This window comes from Lipotes vexillifer, unplaced genomic scaffold (genome assembly GCF_000442215.2).
Source record: "Lipotes vexillifer unplaced genomic scaffold, Lipotes_vexillifer_v1.1 scaffold49, whole genome shotgun sequence".
Taxonomy (NCBI): domain Eukaryota; kingdom Metazoa; phylum Chordata; class Mammalia; order Artiodactyla; family Lipotidae; genus Lipotes; species Lipotes vexillifer.
Window position 1 is genome coordinate 4,983,805 of NW_006790551.1, and position 19,155 is coordinate 5,002,959.

The 19,155-nt window shown below is 38.3% G+C and overlaps 1 protein-coding gene across 1 annotated transcript in view; it reads left to right on the forward strand.

The window, feature by feature from the left end:
• The window catches only part of BANK1 (B cell scaffold protein with ankyrin repeats 1), a 270,656-nt gene that overhangs the window by 49,648 nt on the left and 201,853 nt on the right, over window positions 1-19,155 (forward strand). The window contains exons 3-4 of the mRNA XM_007463810.1: window positions 6,140-6,278; window positions 13,105-13,244. Coding sequence (XP_007463872.1) covers window positions 6,140-6,278; window positions 13,105-13,244 — 279 coding nt within the window. The remainder of the gene's footprint in view (window positions 1-6,139; window positions 6,279-13,104; window positions 13,245-19,155) is intronic.

Here is a 19,155-nt window from a genome sequence, read left to right on the forward strand (position 1 = left end):
GCGGAGCACAGGCTCTGGGCGCGCAGGCTCAGCGGCCATGGCTCACGGGCCCAGCCGCTCCACGGCATGTGGGATCTTCCCGGACCGGGGCACGAACCCGTGTCCCCTGCATCGGCAGGCGGACTCTCAACCACTGCGCCACCAGGGAAGCCCGGTGCCCCACTTTGTAAACAGTCCTAAGAGTTGAAAGGTCATATAAGATTATTTTAGCATCAGACCTACACATTAAAAAAATTGAAATAAACAAATCCCTGGACCAAAAATAGTCATCCCAGTCAAAACCTTGTGTTCTCAGAACCTAGATCTTAGTATAGTCTGAATCCAAGTCCCAATTTCCAAGCACCACAGGAAAGATTATGTGTGTCCAAATGAGTGAAAATCATGTTTCAGATTTGCCAGGATAACGTTCAGTCTGTGCCAATTGTCTGAAAGCACAACCTTTGAACATTTCTGAGAAGTCTTTGAATTACTGGGTAGGTAGCGTCCACTTAAGGATACGACCTCCTTTCTGTGGACGTGATATTTTGAGACTTCCCTGCCATCCTATAAAAATCTAGAAATTTACAAGACTATCCTTGCCAGTCACCAGGTCATATTTGAGGTGTGCCTCTTTCCCACCCAGTATCTTCAAAATCTATGGATTTCCCCTTATGGTTTTATGTTTCCAGCATGCCAGTGCTGAGTTGACTGGTTCAGTATAATGGCATCATCTTCATTCTCTCTGATGACCGGAGAATTAGTTTTAATCTCACCTGTTGCCTCTTGCTGCAAAACTGCTTGGGTCTGTGGACCTGCTCATGGAGAAGTGCTCTCCCTGTTCCCTCCTCTGCTCTGGAGAAGCAGCATAAGTAGATAGTTTAACTGAGGCAGCAGGTAAGGCTGCTGTTGCTTTTGACCCCAGGAGCCTGGCAGTATTGATCCCTCTGCTGAGTCATCTTTCCCAGCATTGTTCCTTTCCATGGATTTCGGATTTCCTGGACCTTGAAATTTTGTGCCCCTTCAAAAATAGCAGAAAAAAGGTTTTTTTCTTCAACAGTTTTTTTCATGCACTAGTGAAGACGTGCCTCCAGTGTTCTATTTATGTAAGTTATTCCCTATCTTTTTAAGAAATACCTAAATGAGTTTTAACAGTTTAATTCTGCTGCTTAATTTTGCCTCTTTTCTAGGATTAGCAATATTTGTTCTACTTTAGTATGTGTTAAGCTTTTTTTTTTTTTGGTTGGTGTGGGCCAGGATATTTGCTTTTCTACCATATTCTTTCTGATTTTATCTTGTATAGGGTAATTGATCACGAGAGATATGAAATCAGTGAATTCTAAGCCTGCTAATAATAAGCACATCCATTGTTCAAATGAATCTTATCCAGTTTTTGTCCTTGATGAATAATCCACCTGGGAGGCATTCTTCCATTGGAATAACATCTAAACCAGAACTGGACCTGGTCTGTTATTTGCTAGCTTCTTTTCCCTTTGCTGTGTATTTACTCCAAAGTCCTAATTTTATTAATTTCTCAGGCAGATTCCCTCAGAGCAGTGGTTCTTATCTGGGACTGATTTGGCTGTCTCTCCCAAAGGGATATTTGGCAAAGTCTGCAGTCAGATTTGTTGTCATAACTGGGGGGGTTGCTACTGGCATCTGGTGGGTAGAAGCCAGGGATGCTGCTAAACATCCTACAGTGCACAGGGCAGTCCCCGCAGCAATGACTTCTCTGGTTCAAACATGTCAGTACTGCCAAGGATGAATCCTGCCCCAGAGGATAGGAAATACATTCATGCCTCTTAATAATAGGTCACTTTCAAATCACCTAGTAATGGCATCAGGAGGCAGTGCTCTTCTTCAGAGGCTTGTCTGCAGTCCTGCCAGTTGTTCTATGATCACTTGTTAGAGCTGCATCATCTCCAAAAAGTGATTCAGTCACTGGATTTTTTTTTAATGGATTTGGCCTGAATCTTTAAGAGAGAGCCTATGAATGTTTTCCTCAATGGCCCTCTCAGAAGTACTGTGGTTTGCTCCCAGGTGCCTCTTGCCTCTCCTGTGATTTCTCTGAGCCCCAGTCACGGGTCAGTAATGGCCTCTCTATTGTTTCTTCAGTAGCACCGTCCTAAAGAGCAGTCAAGAGTGAGCTTATTTTTTCTATCTTGTTTTACCTGTGTAGGCAGGACTTCAATATGTCATTCTCCCTTCCTTTTGATAGAATCTGCTGCAATCGCAGCTTTTCTCCACCCCAAACCTCTTTACTTCCTTTGGTATAATTAACTGATATTTCTTTATATTTATGTTATTCTCCCACTGCTACTGTTCTGATAAGACTGAAATATGCTTTTAAAAGTAGTCTGGTCACTTGTTGATTTCTTGAGCAAATTTAGTTCTTAAAGTTATAGCATAACCAGAAAAGGCCTTTTAAGGGGCCTTATCAGCATTTGGATCTATATTTTCATTGAATCATTTTTCTATCTGAATCCTAGGACATGGTGTATTCCCTAATAAAGACCTTCATTTTATTTGACCTTCATTGATGTTTAGCTTTGTGGCTGCAACCATAATATGAGACTCCAAACCTAAATCTGTATAGACCACAGATTATATAACCAGTGACTCTAGCAAAACTCTGAGAATATGTAAAGGGGTGTGACTTGTAGAAGGGCCCACAGGCAAACTACAAAAACTTCAGAGATTAGCTCCTACCTGTTCACTCCTTGGCACTGAATCCAGTTTAAGACAATACACAGAAGTTAACAGCACTGCCCACTTACTTCTGACACCAAGTCACACACTAGCCCTTGGTAGCCAACCTTAACTTAAAGTCAAGTCCTGTGATTTAATTGAAAAATACAGTTAAAGCAGCAAAAGATTATTGTGTGTATCAATGCCTAAAATGTCTATGTTGTGAAGTATTACCCCTTTCGAGATAAGGTTTTACGATGACAAAAGATGTTTTTTCCCTGTAACCAAGTGGTTCTCAAACTAAGCAGCATATAGAGATTACTAGGGGAGGTTTTAAAAAGTAATAATGTCTGGGCTTCCCTGGTGGCGCAGTGGTTGAGAGTCTGCCTGCCGATGCAGGGGACGTGGGTTCGTGCCCTGGTCTGGGAAGATCCCACATGCCGCGGAGCGGCTGGGCCCGTGAGCCATGGCCGCTGAGCCTGCACGTCCAGAGTCTGTGCTCCGCAACGGGAGAGGCCACAACAGTGAGAGGCCCGTGTACCACAAAACAAAAAGAAAAAAAAAAGTAATAATTCAGAGATTCAGATGTAAATGGTCTGAGTTATGGCCTGGAGATTGGGAGTTTTAAAAGCTTCCCAGGTGATTCTGAAGGTGAGAATTAACAGCCAAATTTGGAAACATTGCCATAACCTAATCCTTGCTCTGCTGTCACGGGTCAGATCAGGGTCAGCTGCAGGGACTTGCACAGTGCTGGCTTAATGAGGCCCATGCACCTGTGCTTGTAGAGCTAGTGCCTATTAATTATGAATATGAAAAGAGCCATTTGTCTGTGTGCAAGTCATAGTAGTAAGCTGATATGATCCACTAAGATCAAAATCCTTTGTTACCGGTACTTAATGATTCATTAAAGCCTAAAGATACCCATCCTGACAGTCGAGAAACTCCACTACCTGTGTTGTATTGTAGACAAAGTTCCAGCCCTTTTGGTGAAGTCTCAAGGGTTGTGACCATTGCATCAAATCTGTAGAGTCTGGAAGTGATAATTATTATAACTCTTTCTGAATGGTCAGAGCCAAATAAGGGATAAACAGAGAAGTCAGAAAGATTGAGAGCAAAATAACAGCTTCATAACTGATAACACTAAATTTATGACCATTTGAGTGTCATAATATTTCCTCCATTGAATTAAATGTGCCCAAATGAATACATCTTTAATTAAGATGCCCATAATAATTAAGGACAGGGCTGGAGGAGTGCAGTCCTTCCCCCCTCCGAAGCCCCCTTCGTGCATGGAGATATAGGAAGCAGATGAAGCTGTGAGTCCTGAGGGGGATAAGGAGTAGAGCTTGCTCAGTGTAAAAAATGTCATTTTTTTTTTTTTTTTTGCGGTACACAGGCCTCTCACTGTTGTGGCCTCTCCCGTTGCAGAGCACAGGCTCCGGACGCGCAGGCTCAGCGGCCATGGCTCACGGGCCCAGCCGCTCCGTGGCATGTGGGATCTTCCCGGACCGGGGCACGAACCCGTGTCCCCTGCATCGGCAGGCGGATTCTCAACCACAGTGCCACCAGGGAAGCCCTGAAATGATTTTTTTAACATCAACATATTTGTAGAAACTCTTTTTTTCAGAGCTTTAAAAATGTAAGTTTTATTGGTGGGATTTATGCTTAGGGAGATAATATTTAATAAGAGAACTTTGAAATTAATGACATTTGGGTAAACACAATTTTATAAGAGCATGTAAATGAGGTTTCTGTTTATTTTGTGAAGGACTGAAATTTAGTTTGACTTTGAAGAAAGCCTTTGAAGGGTGATATCTGAGATAATCATAAAAATACATTTCATTTTAGTTATTTTGAAGGGTTAAACAGCAAGATGTAAAGAGTAGTACAGATTTTAAATTTAGATAGTTCTGGTTGATCTTCAGAATGTAATTCTCTGTATTAGTTACCCTATTTGTAAAAGAGAAAAATGATAGCCTTCCATTTTGGTTTTGGGGTATGTGTGTATGTTTGTGTGTATATGTATGTGTGTGTTTGTTTTGGTTAGGATTAAAGGAAATGGCTTTATATAAAAAGCATAATTCCTAGTATAAAATAGATGCTCAATAAGCGTTTATTCCTTTTTTCTATATTAATTCTAATCTTCTTATCCTTAATTTTCTTTCTGTATTGTTTTCAAAAGGTTTTCAATAACCTTTTATATCTTATGTATATAGATTTAGCTTTCCCACCTTAATAAAATCTTGAAATTTTTAGATTTATAGCCGTTGTCACCTCAGTAGCCTTCGCTGGTACTCAGAGAACCTCTATTAGGTAAGATTAAAACTACACTTGACCCTTGAACAACAGGGGTTTTGAATTGCATGGGTCCACTTAAACATGGATTTTTATTTTTTTAACATCTTTGTTGGAGTATAATTGCTTTACAATGGTGTGTTAGTTTCTGCTTTATAACAAAGTGAATCAGCTATACGTATACATATATCCCCATATCTCCTCCCTCTTGCGTCTCCCTCCCACCTTCCCTACCCCACCCCTCTAAGTGGTCACAAAGCACGGAGCTGATCTCCCTGTGCTATGCGGCTGCTTCCCACTAGCTATCTGTTTTACCTTTGGTAGTGTATATATGTCCATGCCACTCTCTTACTTCATCCCAGCTTACCCTTCCCCCTCCCCATGTCCTCAAGTCCATTCTCTATGTCTGCGTCTTTATTCCTGTCCTGCCCCTGGGTTCTTCAGAACCTTTTTTTTTTTTTTTTTCAGATCCCATATATATGTGTTAGCATACAGTATTTGTTTTGAACAGGGGTTTTGGACTGCATGGGTCCACTTAAACATGGAGTTTTTTCAATAGTAAATACCCCAGTACAACATGATCTGTAGTTGGTTGAATTGTGGAGGGCCTAATATCAATTATACATGGATTTTCCACTGTGCATAGGGTCGGTGCTCCTATGTTGTTCAAGGGTCAACTGTATTAGACATTTAAAACAATTCATCATAATTATAAGAGGTCTTGAAGCTAAACTTGTTCAGTCCTCTCATAGATAGATAAATACACGAAGTTCTGGAAAGGTAAAGGAAAGTGATTTAGGAAAAAAAAAGGATTTGGTTAGCAACTGAATTACATTCCTTGGAGGTCTGTGAACTGATGCTCATCACCCTCAGATAGAACCTCACACACAGGGATGAGGTGAGAGGAAAAGGGAGCAGCTCTGTCCTCACTGTGTTTTCAGTTGCAAAATCTGGTGTTGGGGAAAAAAAATTGAATATTCAATAGACATCAAGTTGATACACTTAAAATGCTGTGAGAATCACCTTTATATATTTCATTTCTGAATATGGCTGAAACTATGGACACAATGGAGGTGTATAATTATCATGTGCGACCTTTATCATTAATAAATGCACTGGGTTCTTTGGTTAATGCAAACTTTTAAAAATGCCTAATTGGGTTATATTTTTCATCTTATAGAATCCTGGTGAAATATTTGTTATTTTGAGAGATGAAGTAATTGGTGATTCTGTGGAGGTTGAATTTACGTCAAATAGTAAATGCATTAGAACACGGCCAGCCCTCTGGAATAAGACAGTCTGGTGTATGAAAGCTTTAGGTAAGAAATTTTTTTATGCTTTAATAAATATAAAACATCATTCTGAGTTTCTTTCAATAAATTTATGGTAAGTGGTTTCAGTTCCCTACAGAAACTAATATTGTTCTGCAGGTGTTTCCTGTGTTTAGCTTTCACATACCCAAGGCTGTTATTATTAATCTGGATTCGCAAAAACACGAATGTGTAAATTATGAGAACTTAGTTTGTGTACCGTGTGGTAAAATGACAGCCAGTAACATCACATACTTTATGTCAGCAGAGAGCACTTTAACGTGTCAGCTATTAAATATGGAACTAAAATTATTTGCTTTATTGTAACAGGATTAGCAGACTTCTGGATTTTCATTCATGATTTTCTTTTTTCTTCTTTACTTTTTTTGCCATGCAAAAAAAGTATATTTTTTGAGTATATTTTTGCTTTGGAAAGCATAGTTCTTTTTCACTATTTTATCATCATGGTACCATTTCTATATACAATCTTCCCTCTTTTCCTTATTTAAATTATGAACCTATAACCATTGTATTATCCAACTTTGCTTCAGCATGATAAATTGCATTGGATTTAAAATTCCAGATGGAATAGACACACTTGCTGTGATAACTGTAATAAAATCAAAATTTAATATATTAATTTCTGAATGTTTTGATATAAATGTAGGACTGCTTGGTTTTTGAATTTATGGTGTCCTTTTATAATTAGAGAATAAAATTACCTAACTTTATAAGTGTGAATTTCATAAAATATTTTAAAGTACAAAGATATTCAATCTTATTCTAAATTTGGAAATATAGTAAAAAATATTTAAAATTAAAGAGTATATCAAATGCATCCTGAGCTCTTTTGTTTTCTTTTTAGACTGTAGCTATAATGAAATCCATTTACAGGGCATTTACAAATCTTTTCTGTTGTGTTGTGTAAAGCATGTGTCCCCTCTATGGATTTCCTTGCACAGTTTAGGTCAGAGTTGGATTATAGAAAGGAAAGACTTTACACCAATCATTTATAAACATCTTAGACACTGCTTCCTGTCATGGACAAGGATATGCAGAAGTGAGATGAGAAAGAATTCTTTCTGTTTCTTTTCCTTTTCTTCCAAAGCCCCTTACTTCCTTATGCCACATTTTTAAATGATTTAATGAGCAATAATTTCTAACTAATTAGTTTAGAAGTTAAACTAAATCTAGTTAGACTAAATCACTACAGAAAAATCAATATTACAAATTAAGAAGTACTTAGATAATACTTCCCAAATAGCAAATCAAAATGTCAAATAAAATTGTTCACATTAAGATTTTATGTTCAGTTTACCTAGTAGCTAAGAGCAGCGCAAAGAATAAAATGTCAAAGTTCAGATGTTTTTCAGAAAAGGAGGAAACTATAATTCTAAATTTTCCAATATATACCAGGCCATAATATTATCCATGTGGTTGAACAGCAAATTTGTAGTAAAAATCAACCAACCAACCAACTGTTATTTACCAGTTATGCTAATTAAACCTTTCCAACTCTTTTTTTCAACTGGTGTATTCTCTAAGTTAATGATAGATTGTCTTACAAAATGTTGGCTGCTATGTAGCAATATACAGGATAGTTCCATGAATAATTATGGGAATACGAATGGGACATGCCTCAGCAGAAATGGTCTTACTTTCTCTGCCTCAAGGCACAGTTTCTTAAAATTTTTTGAACCCTAGCAAGAACTACATTTTACATTGTGACCCAGTACATATGCATGAAAACATAATGAAAACAAAAGTTTTAAAAGCAATACTTAGACTGATGGTTTCAGCCCTGACATGTAAAGATCTTGGAAGTTGCTACTCCCACTCTTACAACAAGAAAAAGCCGAACAAACTGAAAATCAGTGGCTTTTCTTGAAGTCATCGGAGAACTGAGGTTGTAGGGTAAACAACCATCCCAAAATCTGGAGAGAAAGGTAAATCAAGACTGACATCTAAGATCTGCTTACCTGGAGCGGAAGTCACTGGAGTCCTAAACTGGTAGGAGCACTTAAATGGTAATTCTGATGAATTGCTGGAAGCTGAGTGTGGACTAGCTTGAAAGTAAGAAACTCCTGGGGGCTGTAGTCTTAAGAGGCACCTATAATTTTGTGGAATTTACCACCAGGAACCCCATCAGGTTCACACAGTGAAGATCTGAGAAAGATCCCCTGAACGGCTCTGCTAGATCAGAAGAAGACTCATGGTGAAATACTCCCAGTGTGTTCTCTATAACAAAGGTCTACTTTTCAGGGGAAACCACTTTACCAGAGCCTCATGCCAGCTGAGGAAGGGCATCCATCCTGTTGTAACCCCCTCTAGCCCTCAAGTCTCACGTAAGGTGGGGAAGGGAAAGCTATGCCACAGCAGAAACACTTGTGAAGGCCACAGCTGAAAGACACAGGCCCACTAAAAGACTGATTTAATCATAAGATTAGACTGCTTCCCCTTCCCCCACCCTGACCATCACCACAGCAGGGTTCCAGTGTAATGGCAGTGGATTACAGTTGAAAGTATGCAAGATGCAGAATCTTTCTAAGGAGGAGTACTTAGGGAAGCACAAGGTCAGGAGGGAAGACAAGGACAAGGACAGTAGAGGAATTTGAAGACTCTGGTACCCACAGCTACAGCAAACAGTAAATACAGCCTAACTCCTACACAGATTACTCTCAATACACACTTACCTGTTTCATTTCTTATATCTGATACAGCATGTCTGGTTTTCAACAAAAAAGTTACAAAGCATGCCAAGAAGCCAGGAAAAAACATAGTCTAGAGAGATAAAACACACATCAGACCAGACAGACGTGACACAGATGTCGGAATTATCAGGGAATTTTATGTAACTATGATGAATATGTTAAGGGCTATAATGAAGAAGTAGACAACATGCAGGAACATTTGGGTAATATAAGTAGAGGGAAAGATATTTTCTTTCTTTTCATTTTTTCAGTGTTAGTCAGAACCTACTAAGTTGATGTCGTGACAAACTAATGGGTCACAAACCACAGCTGGAGAAACTACTCTTTGGAACCGCACTGCCCAGTATGATAGCCATTGGCCACATCTGGTTATTTAAAGTTCATTATAATTAAATGAAATTTAAAATTCAGTTGCACTGTCCGTATTTTAGGTGCTTCATTGGAACATATCCAACGAACATATCTCAGGAAGTTTGATTGGACAGGACTGACCGTACAATAGAGTTCCTTTTGCTCTACACCAATTATAGAGTAAGAGGGAGTGCCCAGTGTGCTCTTCCAGGCTAGTGATCTGTGCAGAACCTGCAGTGTAGTTAAGGAAACACTTAACTGGTGGCCAAGAGGGCTGTTTTTATTCTGTATTGAACCATTTACTGGGTAACTTTAGACAAGTCTCTTGGTCTTTCTGTGCCTCAGTTTTCTTATTGATAAAATAGCTTCTCTACTTACATTTTAAGTCCTCCTTTATAGGATGTTTGGAGATAAGGGAGACAATGTATAAGACAACACTGAACATCCAACTGAGGAACAAAGTGTCAGTCTCTCCCTCTAGCTAATCCCTTAAACATGAGTGGCTTTTCTGGAATAACTCACATTCAGCTTCTGAATGGGGTGTGATAAACCATTTAAAAACTTCCTTCTCTTCCTTTTGGGGAAAGGAATTGAGGGGGCCGTCTTTCTCTATAAATACTATACTCCTCATATTGCCCCCTCTCTCCTCCTAGTCTTCTGTTTACATCTCTTGATATAAAATTTGTCCCCTTTCATTCTTGGGCAGTCATGCTCAGGAGCATTCCTAATTCTGTGTCATCTCATGTATAGTCCCTGTACCCAGTGGTGACTTCCAGGACAGGAAATGATCTCAGTCAGTATCTCAAACCATCTAATAATAGTCTATAAAGATTTAAGCCTTTAAAAATTTTTGGTGCTCCTTCTTTGAATACCAAATTAAAATGGAGGATCTAACCCTAAAGTGGAAACATACCAGGGACCCTTCCCCACTCTCAGGGTTCTTTGGAAGAATATTGATGCCTCAGGTTCAGGAGATGGCCTCCATCTGTCAGTCTCTTTCCAGTCTAGGAAAACTGCTCATGTGGCTCCATTTCTGATCACCTGGCTTGTGGCTTAATCAGTCACATTACTTAAAATGTGGTTTGCTCTCTGTAAATGTTCTCTTGTGCTATACCCAGAGCTTCCTGTACTGAGTCTAGCTGGTGTTGAGCGCTGGTATGGCAACTTCAGTACTGTCCCAGATGCAGGCTTATTTCTAGTCATCATTCCATAGTCCCTAGGGTGTGGTCATAATCATCATGGAACAAGATGACCTCTAAGCCTTTTGCTATCACACCTATCTGTATTCCAAGCAATGTGATGAAGCAAGGTGTGCTGGAACCATTGCATTTCAGGTTGCAAAACGCAATTCTACACATCTCTTCTCTACTTAACACTCAGTGATATTCCCTTGTGCACTAGTATTCTTGGGCTGCCATAATAAAATACCACAGACTGGATAGTGGCCACCTTCTTGCTCTGTCCTCACATGGCCTTTTCTCTGTGCACATGCACTTCTGGTGTCTCTTCTCATAAGTCCTTATTAGATAAGGGCCCCATCATTATGACCTCAATTTAACCTTAATTACCTCCTTAAAGGCCTTATCTCCAAATACAGTCATATTGGGGGTTAAGGCTTCAGCATATGAATTTGGGGGAAACAAAATTCTGTCCGTAACACCTTGGTAGCTTGAAATTGGCCATGGTGGGAACATTTATACCACAGAAGTTGGCAAAACTATGTGTAGAAAGAAAAGCATCAGTGCTTTATTTTTTCTTTCTGAGAGTCCATTTATCAGCACACCACTGGGATAAAGAAATGGAGAGGGCCTCGTTAAACTAAGAAGGTCTCTGTAAGACATATCTGCTGATATTTCACTAGTCAGAACTTAATCTCAAGGTCATATATAGCTGAAAGGAAGAATAGAAAATCTAGTCTTTTTAGTTGATCAGCAGTGTGCCTAGCAAGAAATAGAATCAGAATTCTGTTTCTAAACGGAAGACATTGGGGTAGGCAACTAGCATTTTCTGTTAGAGAAGGGTACCCCTCTAAGACCAACTAGAATTCTTTACTTCTTTGGAGACCTCCTCTTAACCATTATAAATAAGTGTGTATGTGTGTGTGTTAATAGACTTTCAGCATTGAGGTATATCAAATACTCTGAGGTCTTTTTCTTATAGTTCTTAGAACTCAAAATTTTCTCTACTCAACCCAACATTTTGCCATACTAATATAATTTTTAAATGTATGTCTCTTTTTAGCTTGGTAACAATCAAAACAAAACAAAATTATGTTAAAGTACAATTATGCTGACCAAGATATCAGGAATAAATAAGTTTATTCTCGTGTTAACTTCTCAAGAAATTAGAATACTTTAAGTATCCAATATCAAAAAAGTCCCAAGCAAATATTCTCACCATATATCTTTCATGATTTATCACCTGACTTTCTTTCAGAAGGTTAACATCCCATCATAAAACTCCTAATCTCTTTTCTGATAAACAATGTCAATATTTTCTTTCAAAATCATCTTTATGAAATCTACTGAAATTGATTTCATTTCACTCCAGTAACTCCAGAACCCCCTTTACTATGTGCACACAGCTGTAGCTGATGAGGTGTACTTTACAACTTTCAGTTTTTTTGAGATTTCTCTTACATTCTCTATTGGATGAATACTTACTTTTGGAAGAGAGAACTTTTCTACGTATATTTTCTTTATAATACAGGTTAAGTGTCTAGTCAAGCAATGTGAGAGGAGGAAATTTTAGCTTCTTGGTCTAGTTAAATATAAGATTGTTATGTTGGCTTAAAATTTTCCTGAGCAATATTATAAAAGGTCCTTTATCCTCTTCAGGAGATAAAGTAAAATTAATGCTTAAACCTTAAGCACTTTTAAATATTCAACATTTCATCAGGTGGTTTCATCAGGTGGCTTGTACTTAATGGCTTATTCCAAACCCCAGATGTTTGCATGACAGTTTTCCAGGAGAATTTGGGAAATATCTCTGTGACAAAGAGTGAAAGTTTTTAAAGTGTGTTCTGTGAATGAATTTAAAGAGCTAAATTTTGTTTAATTTTGTTACAATAAAACACAACCTTTCCATTGAAGTGATTATTTAGCGTTATTCTTTCATAGAGAGCACAACAGTCTCAGGTAACTTTAACTTTCTTGATGTGTTACAGCAAAATTTACAATGGGGTGTATCAGTCCCCTTGAACAACTTATTCACAAAAAGGATGAATGGATGGGGTAAATAGTACTTAAGTAACAGGGCATTAAACCTTGCCTTCCCAAGGGTTTTTCATTGTTATCAATTGAAGAAAAGTTCTATAATTTCAATCGACTCTACTCTTTCTTTTTCCAAACAATTTTAAGAAACTTTCCTGTAATTAATGGGAACTTTCTTCCTCAGATTAATAACAAATACTTAACTTTTAATGAATGACTTTACTGTTGTAAATTCAAAGTATTACATAGAAATGATTATAGATTACTCCAAAAAATGGAGGTTAGAAGATAAGGAGAAAAGATTTAGTGTTTTGCTTTTATTATAATTTTAACATATGTTTTAATCCTTTAAGTTTTTTTTAAACAATTAAGTGCAAAATTACATATTCTATTTTGTGGTTTCTAACTACTAAGGATAAAAAAAGAAAACAATTAAGTGTTAAAAGCTAGTAAAATTGTTATGAATTCTTAAAGCCTGATGTCACATTCTCTAAGAGATATAATACTGTGGTGCATGCATTTATAGACTCAGTTCCTAACTCTCTCTTTGTGTTTTATAAGATTTTCCTGCTGGCTCTGTCAATGTCAGTGTCTACTGTGATGGAATCATTAAGGCCACAGCAGAGATTAAATACTATTCAACCCCAAAGGCTATGAAATGCCTATTGGGAGCGGCAGGTCCAGGAGATGGTGTGTACCAGGTAAGTTGATCTTTCCATGAAGTCGACAATAAACTAAAGAGCTAATGTGGAATAAACGAATGCATACTTTGGTATAAAGTCTGAATGTTGGTTGAATAAGAATGAATTACTGATCATTAGGAAAAGAAGAAATTGACCTATGTGATGCAGAGATGTAGATGAATTAGTTTGTGTAAGTCAAGTCATTCCAGATAATGTCACTGGGAGACAGGTTATCCATTACAAAATAGCTGTTGTCCTGAGTTCATTTTCAAGCTGTTGCAGACCAGATAAAGAAAGACAGAAGGATTAAAGAGAACTCTTAAACAATGAATTTCCTCTTTATCCAGATGTGGGCAAATACAAGATAAAAGAAGGTTTGAGGTTAAGGACTCAGAAAAAACAAGAATACCACCAAAAAGGAAGTGTGTGGTGTTAATCTAGAAATTGTTATTTTCATGAGGAAATTTCCAAGCTCAGTGTATGTTTTTCTTAGTTTCATTTATCATTGTTGTCTGACAGTGAAAGTTATTCCTTTAAATTAACAACATTTATTTGGAATTCCAGAAATGCTAAAGTTTTCTGGGAACTCTGCAAAGTGGCATTGCAGGTTTTTTTCTCTAGTGTGACAAAGTGGTTCTCAGCAAGGATGACTTGGTGAGAAGTTTCTAGTCCTCTCAGAGGCCCTTAGTTTGGACATTCTCCAGTGAGTGATAGATGATGTGAGTGCCCTGCCCTAAGGGACTCATGGACTTAGAATGTAAAAAGTGCATTTTGATTGACTGTAAGCCATTAGTTTAATTTCTGAATTCTGTTTTATTTTTTGTTACCTGACCTACTTTCAGTGGAGAGAAAGCTTGCTTAATGTGGAACTTCTTTATGGGCTTATTACATCAGATTTTCAGAGTGAAATAAATGTCATTTCTTTTAATAGCTGCTTGATAATTAGAATTATAACTGCTTAATTGCCTTAGTGTTTCTGTGGGCAGAGGAGTAGACCAGAGGAGAGGTGAAGAAAGAGGTAGTTGAATTGAACGTGCGATCTTCAGACTTACCACAAAACACTCCGTAAGACTTGTAACAAAACCATCAATAATAGGAATGTTGACAGGTTGTCATGAAGCCTTATTGTTTAAACCAGTTTGGAATTGGAGGCTTTGTTATTTATTTTGTGTGATACATTTTTCTATTAGAGTTCTCCTTTATGAATGATACATTTTAGAACAATGGAAAAGGTAAAAATGTCTTAGAGAAGGACAGGGAGTAAAATACCATTTGTCAAACTGAGGAGTCTGAGGACGTTTGACAAAATATCGATATTGTAACTGCAAAGCAAGAATAAAAGTAACAGCTTGAAATACAGATCGTTTCATTTTCCTGTGACACGTCTACCTTATCCTCTACTTAAAAAACTTTATTTATTACACAAAGACTAACAAGAGCATTATATTTGCATTATCAGTATTCAGTCAGCATAGAAGTAAAGTAGTCCCCAAAACACATTTTTGTGTTGGTTTTGCCTTTGGGGAGGCAAAAAAACTTTGTTTATAGTGAAAATTAAATGTAATTTTTGACTCAAACAGTTTTTCAGAATGTTGTAACATGCAAGTCATGATTTCTTCTACAGCTTTGAGTGAATAAAAACTTTTTTGAGTAGTTCTTAGGTAACTAGAAAATGCTCTGTTTCATTTTTACCCTCAGTGTCAGAAATGAGAGGTGAGGAAGGGTTTCTCCCCTCCACTGAGCCTTGGTGCCTATAGTGAAAGGAAGATTGTTGGACAGTCACAGGTTAATTCAGGCTTTTACTCTCAGGAAAGAGGCACTTTAAACCTGAGGTTTGAGTATGGAGAGGTAGAATTATTCTAAGTTGGTGACAGCAGACCACAGCTTGGTAAGATGAATTAAGAGATTTGGTTAATATATACAATTTAAGATGGGTTTAGAGGTTTTGCTATTGTCATGAGGGGACCTACACATATTGTGGAATTAGATTAAACAAATTCTGAGTCTGAGATCTCAGACCCAGCAGAGCTATACCATCACAATCCTGACACATGGAAAAGGCTGCAATTCACTCAGTCTCCATCACATCTTGGACTAGGTATGACACGGGGTTCGTTTCATCCACTGGCATCTGGACCACATGAGGTATCCCTACCTTGAATTTACCAAGATGGTGAAAGTTGGACTCCACCCTTGATTAAAAAGAAGGATCTGGGCTTCCCTGGTGGCGCAGTGGTTGGGAGTCCGCCTGCCGATGCAGGGGACGCGGGTTCGTGCCCCGGTCCAGGAAGATCCCACATGCCACGGAGCGGCTGGGCCCGTGAGCCATGGCCGCTGAGCCTGCACTTCCAGAGCCTGTGCTCTGGCAATGGGAGAGGCCACAGCAGTGAGAGGCCGGCGTACAGCAAAAAAAAAAAAAAAAAAGAAGGATCTGCAGGGACACAAAGGAACCTTGTTGTGTTTTAGGGTTACTTGGCCTCAACGGTGGTGTCCCAGCCACACTGTGCTTCTCCTTGTTGACATTTGGTTGTTCCTTTGACATTTGGCTTTGCTCTCGTGTACATTACATTTTAAAAGTTGTGTAAAAAGCTGTGCTTTTCCTCTCCAGCATACCACACTGCAGCTTCTCCTACTACTTTAATTGGTCGATTTGGATATGTTGCACATAGTCCGCTGAACATCTCTATTCAAAGAACAGTGTGCGTTGTAATTTTATTCACCATAGTTATTGTGTATTTGTCAGGACATATACCAGCAGATTTTTTTTTTTTTTGCGGTACACGGGCCTCTCACTGTTGTGGCCTCTCCCGTTGCGGAGCACAGGCTCCGGACGCGCAGGCTCAGCGGCCACGGCTCACGGGCCCAGCCGCTCTGCGGCATGTGGGATCTTCCCGGACCGGGACACGAATCCGTGTCCCCTGCATCGGCAGGCGGACTCTCAACCACTGCGCCACCAGGGGAGCCCTCTTAGTTTATTTTTAATGATGTCTATTAGGTTTTAGAAGGCTTTACCTAAAACCAGCCTAATTATCTAACTGCTTCCTAAATTATTTCGTCTTTTTTGGATAGATACAAAATCACAGCTCATAGCCTCAAAAAGGTAGAAAATTTCCAGAGCCTCATCTAGAACAGTGAATTCAAATGAAAAACTACAAAGCCCAGTTTGGGAAGATATTAGAATTCAGGTACTAGTGTTAGAAAAACTAGTAAGTCCTATTTGACTGAGGTAATTAAAACCTTTGAGACTTCCATCTTATTTACAAAAGAGTCTAGGGGCAACAATAAAGTTAACTTTGTATAGGAAAAACTAGATACAATATAAAAACCAAATTAGGTCAGAATGCTAAAAGAACATAGCAATTATTGAGCAAAGCGTTAGGATCCTATTTATTAAAAGAGTTTTTGAAATGGTACCAAATAATTTTTATTAGTTGTATTTTGTATTAGTAAAAAGGTATATTGTGTTGCATGTATTTATCATCTTGCATATTTTACTTTATATCTGTTGAAATCTTATTTTCACCTTTATGTTAGGTGCACATCATTGCCAGTTTTCACTAAATTGTATGAATTATTCAATCTTTGCTTTACTGTCTGTGAATATTTAATACACTGTGAAACCAGATGGGGTTGGGGTGAGGGAAGGTATGGACTAAGGGAACTCTCACATCATGAGGAATTTCCCAGTTTTTTATTAGTTCCCTTAAAGGTTAGTTTCTTCATTAAGTTAAAGCTCAGGCATTAGAGGTTATCTCCCTAAAAGAGTTCTTCAGAAGATTCTTCCTACTGAGAGATACTGGGAACTCCCCAGCCTTTCAGCAGTTTTTTTCAGGTCCTTGCCTCGCTCAAAAGGTCGATGGGCACACAAAGCTTCAGGGTCATAAATCTTTTCCAACACTGACTCCCTACCATAGCATGCCTCCTTGTCTCCTTAACTCTCTCCATGGTTCCTATGTTCTAGCCATCCAGGACTGTTCCTTCTTTTATCAGTAGAACATGTTAAGCCATTTACTCCCTGCTGCCCCATCTAGAAGGCATGGGCATTATGTTTTTCATCTTTGCATACCCAGTTTCTTCACATAGTTATCGTTCCCGATACTTACGACCCAGCTGATAATTATTGCGTAAAAAATGGGAAAACAGTGATTGCTGGGGTTTTTTTCCAGTGCTATTTGAAAAAATAAGTGAAAAACTATAGTATAGGTATATAAATAAGAGAGAAATGAAAACTGCCTTTTAAAATACACTGTTATTTATTTATAAAATTGAATAAATGAATCTGATGCTTATGAAAGTAAGGAACTCTCAGAGGTTCATGATACTAGAAAAATGAAGAATTTGTGCTATAACTTGATTCTTCATACCCTACCTCAGTCATGAACTCCATGTTAATATACTTCATTACCAACTTTTCACAGCTATAAAGAGCTGTTAAAGGTAAGATCCAGTCTTACCTTTTTTTAGAATATTAAAGAAATGTTTATTACTCAAATATGCTTAAGGTCTTACCTCTCTTTCAAAAGGCTGCTTATCATCTTTCCTTTTTCTTACTGGAAAGTGGCAGTGCAGCATAAGAGAAATAGTTCTGGATAGGGCAGGAACAGGAGTTGGATTCTTTTATTGAGTTAGCAGCCACTTCATGAGAGCCCACTTTCCTTAGTGCTAAAGGAATTTCCTCATGTGAACAATGAAGAAACTAGAGTATATAATCTCCAAGGTCATTTCCAACTCAAGTATTCCATAATTGTAAGCCAAGAGAAAAAAATTACTTAAATTAGGAATTATGACCATTCTTATTGAGAGGACTGACTTGCAAATACATGGGCTCTCCATGTAGCCTTTATTTCCATTTTATTTGTGCTTGCTCTTAATTCTTCCCCCAGAGAAGAAGAAAGTGATTTGAGTTTCATGTACCTTTGATTGGTTTTTTAACTTGCTTTGTATTTCTGATCAAAGATTTATAATCAGACAAAAAACAGTCTAATAAAATGCAATCTGGAGATTTATTTCTGGATTCATTTTTCATACTGCTTGTGCTCCTAATTAGATTGGACCAATAAGAATAAGGTAAATCTATTGAAGCTTTATTTTACTTATAAAACAAGCAACATTTCCTTTGTGCTATGTCTCCTTTATGCTAGGTCAAGCAACAGTTAACGATGCCTGATTGGGATAGTTCAGACTTAATGATTATAGTCACCACAGTTACAAATCATTGAATCAAACAGGAACACACAACTTAGTACACTCATCCATTTATTTAGAGAAAAACAAATAAATTAGTTAACTTTAACAGCAGATGTAACAGCTATTATGAGAAAAAAAAATATTTCTGAGTGCAGAAATAGCCATTAACTTAGCCATTGACATAATTATACTGTTGTTTCGCTACAATTCTTATCTTATAAGCCATCTCAGTCCATTTTCATAGTTATTGGTCCCATATGTTTTCATTTATGTTTAGCTACTGCTTAGAGTGTATTTTATTAATGATTTCTTAATTTATAGTTTCTCACTTGATGGAAATAAATACTTCCTTCATTTTTTATTTTATTTTATTTTTTATTTCTCCCAAACTGAAGCATCTCTCTTGCTTCTTACATTTCCCTCTATTCCTGTCCCTGGGGCTGGCTTTGACTGCCCTTTGCAGAGGACGTCTGTGTGGTGGTGTGAGTGCTACTCATAACCACCCCCATCCAAGAGCAGCCTTGTGCTTTTTTTTTTTGTGTGGTACACGGGCCTCTCACTGTTGTGGCCTCTCCCCTTGCGGAGCACAGGCTCCGGACGCGCAGGCTCAGCAGCCATGGCTCACAGGCCCAGCCGCTCCGCGGCACGTGGGATCCTCCCGGACCGGGGCACGAACCCGTGTCCCCTGCATCGGCAGGCAGACTCTCAACCACTGCGCCACCAGGGAAGCCCCAGCCTTGTG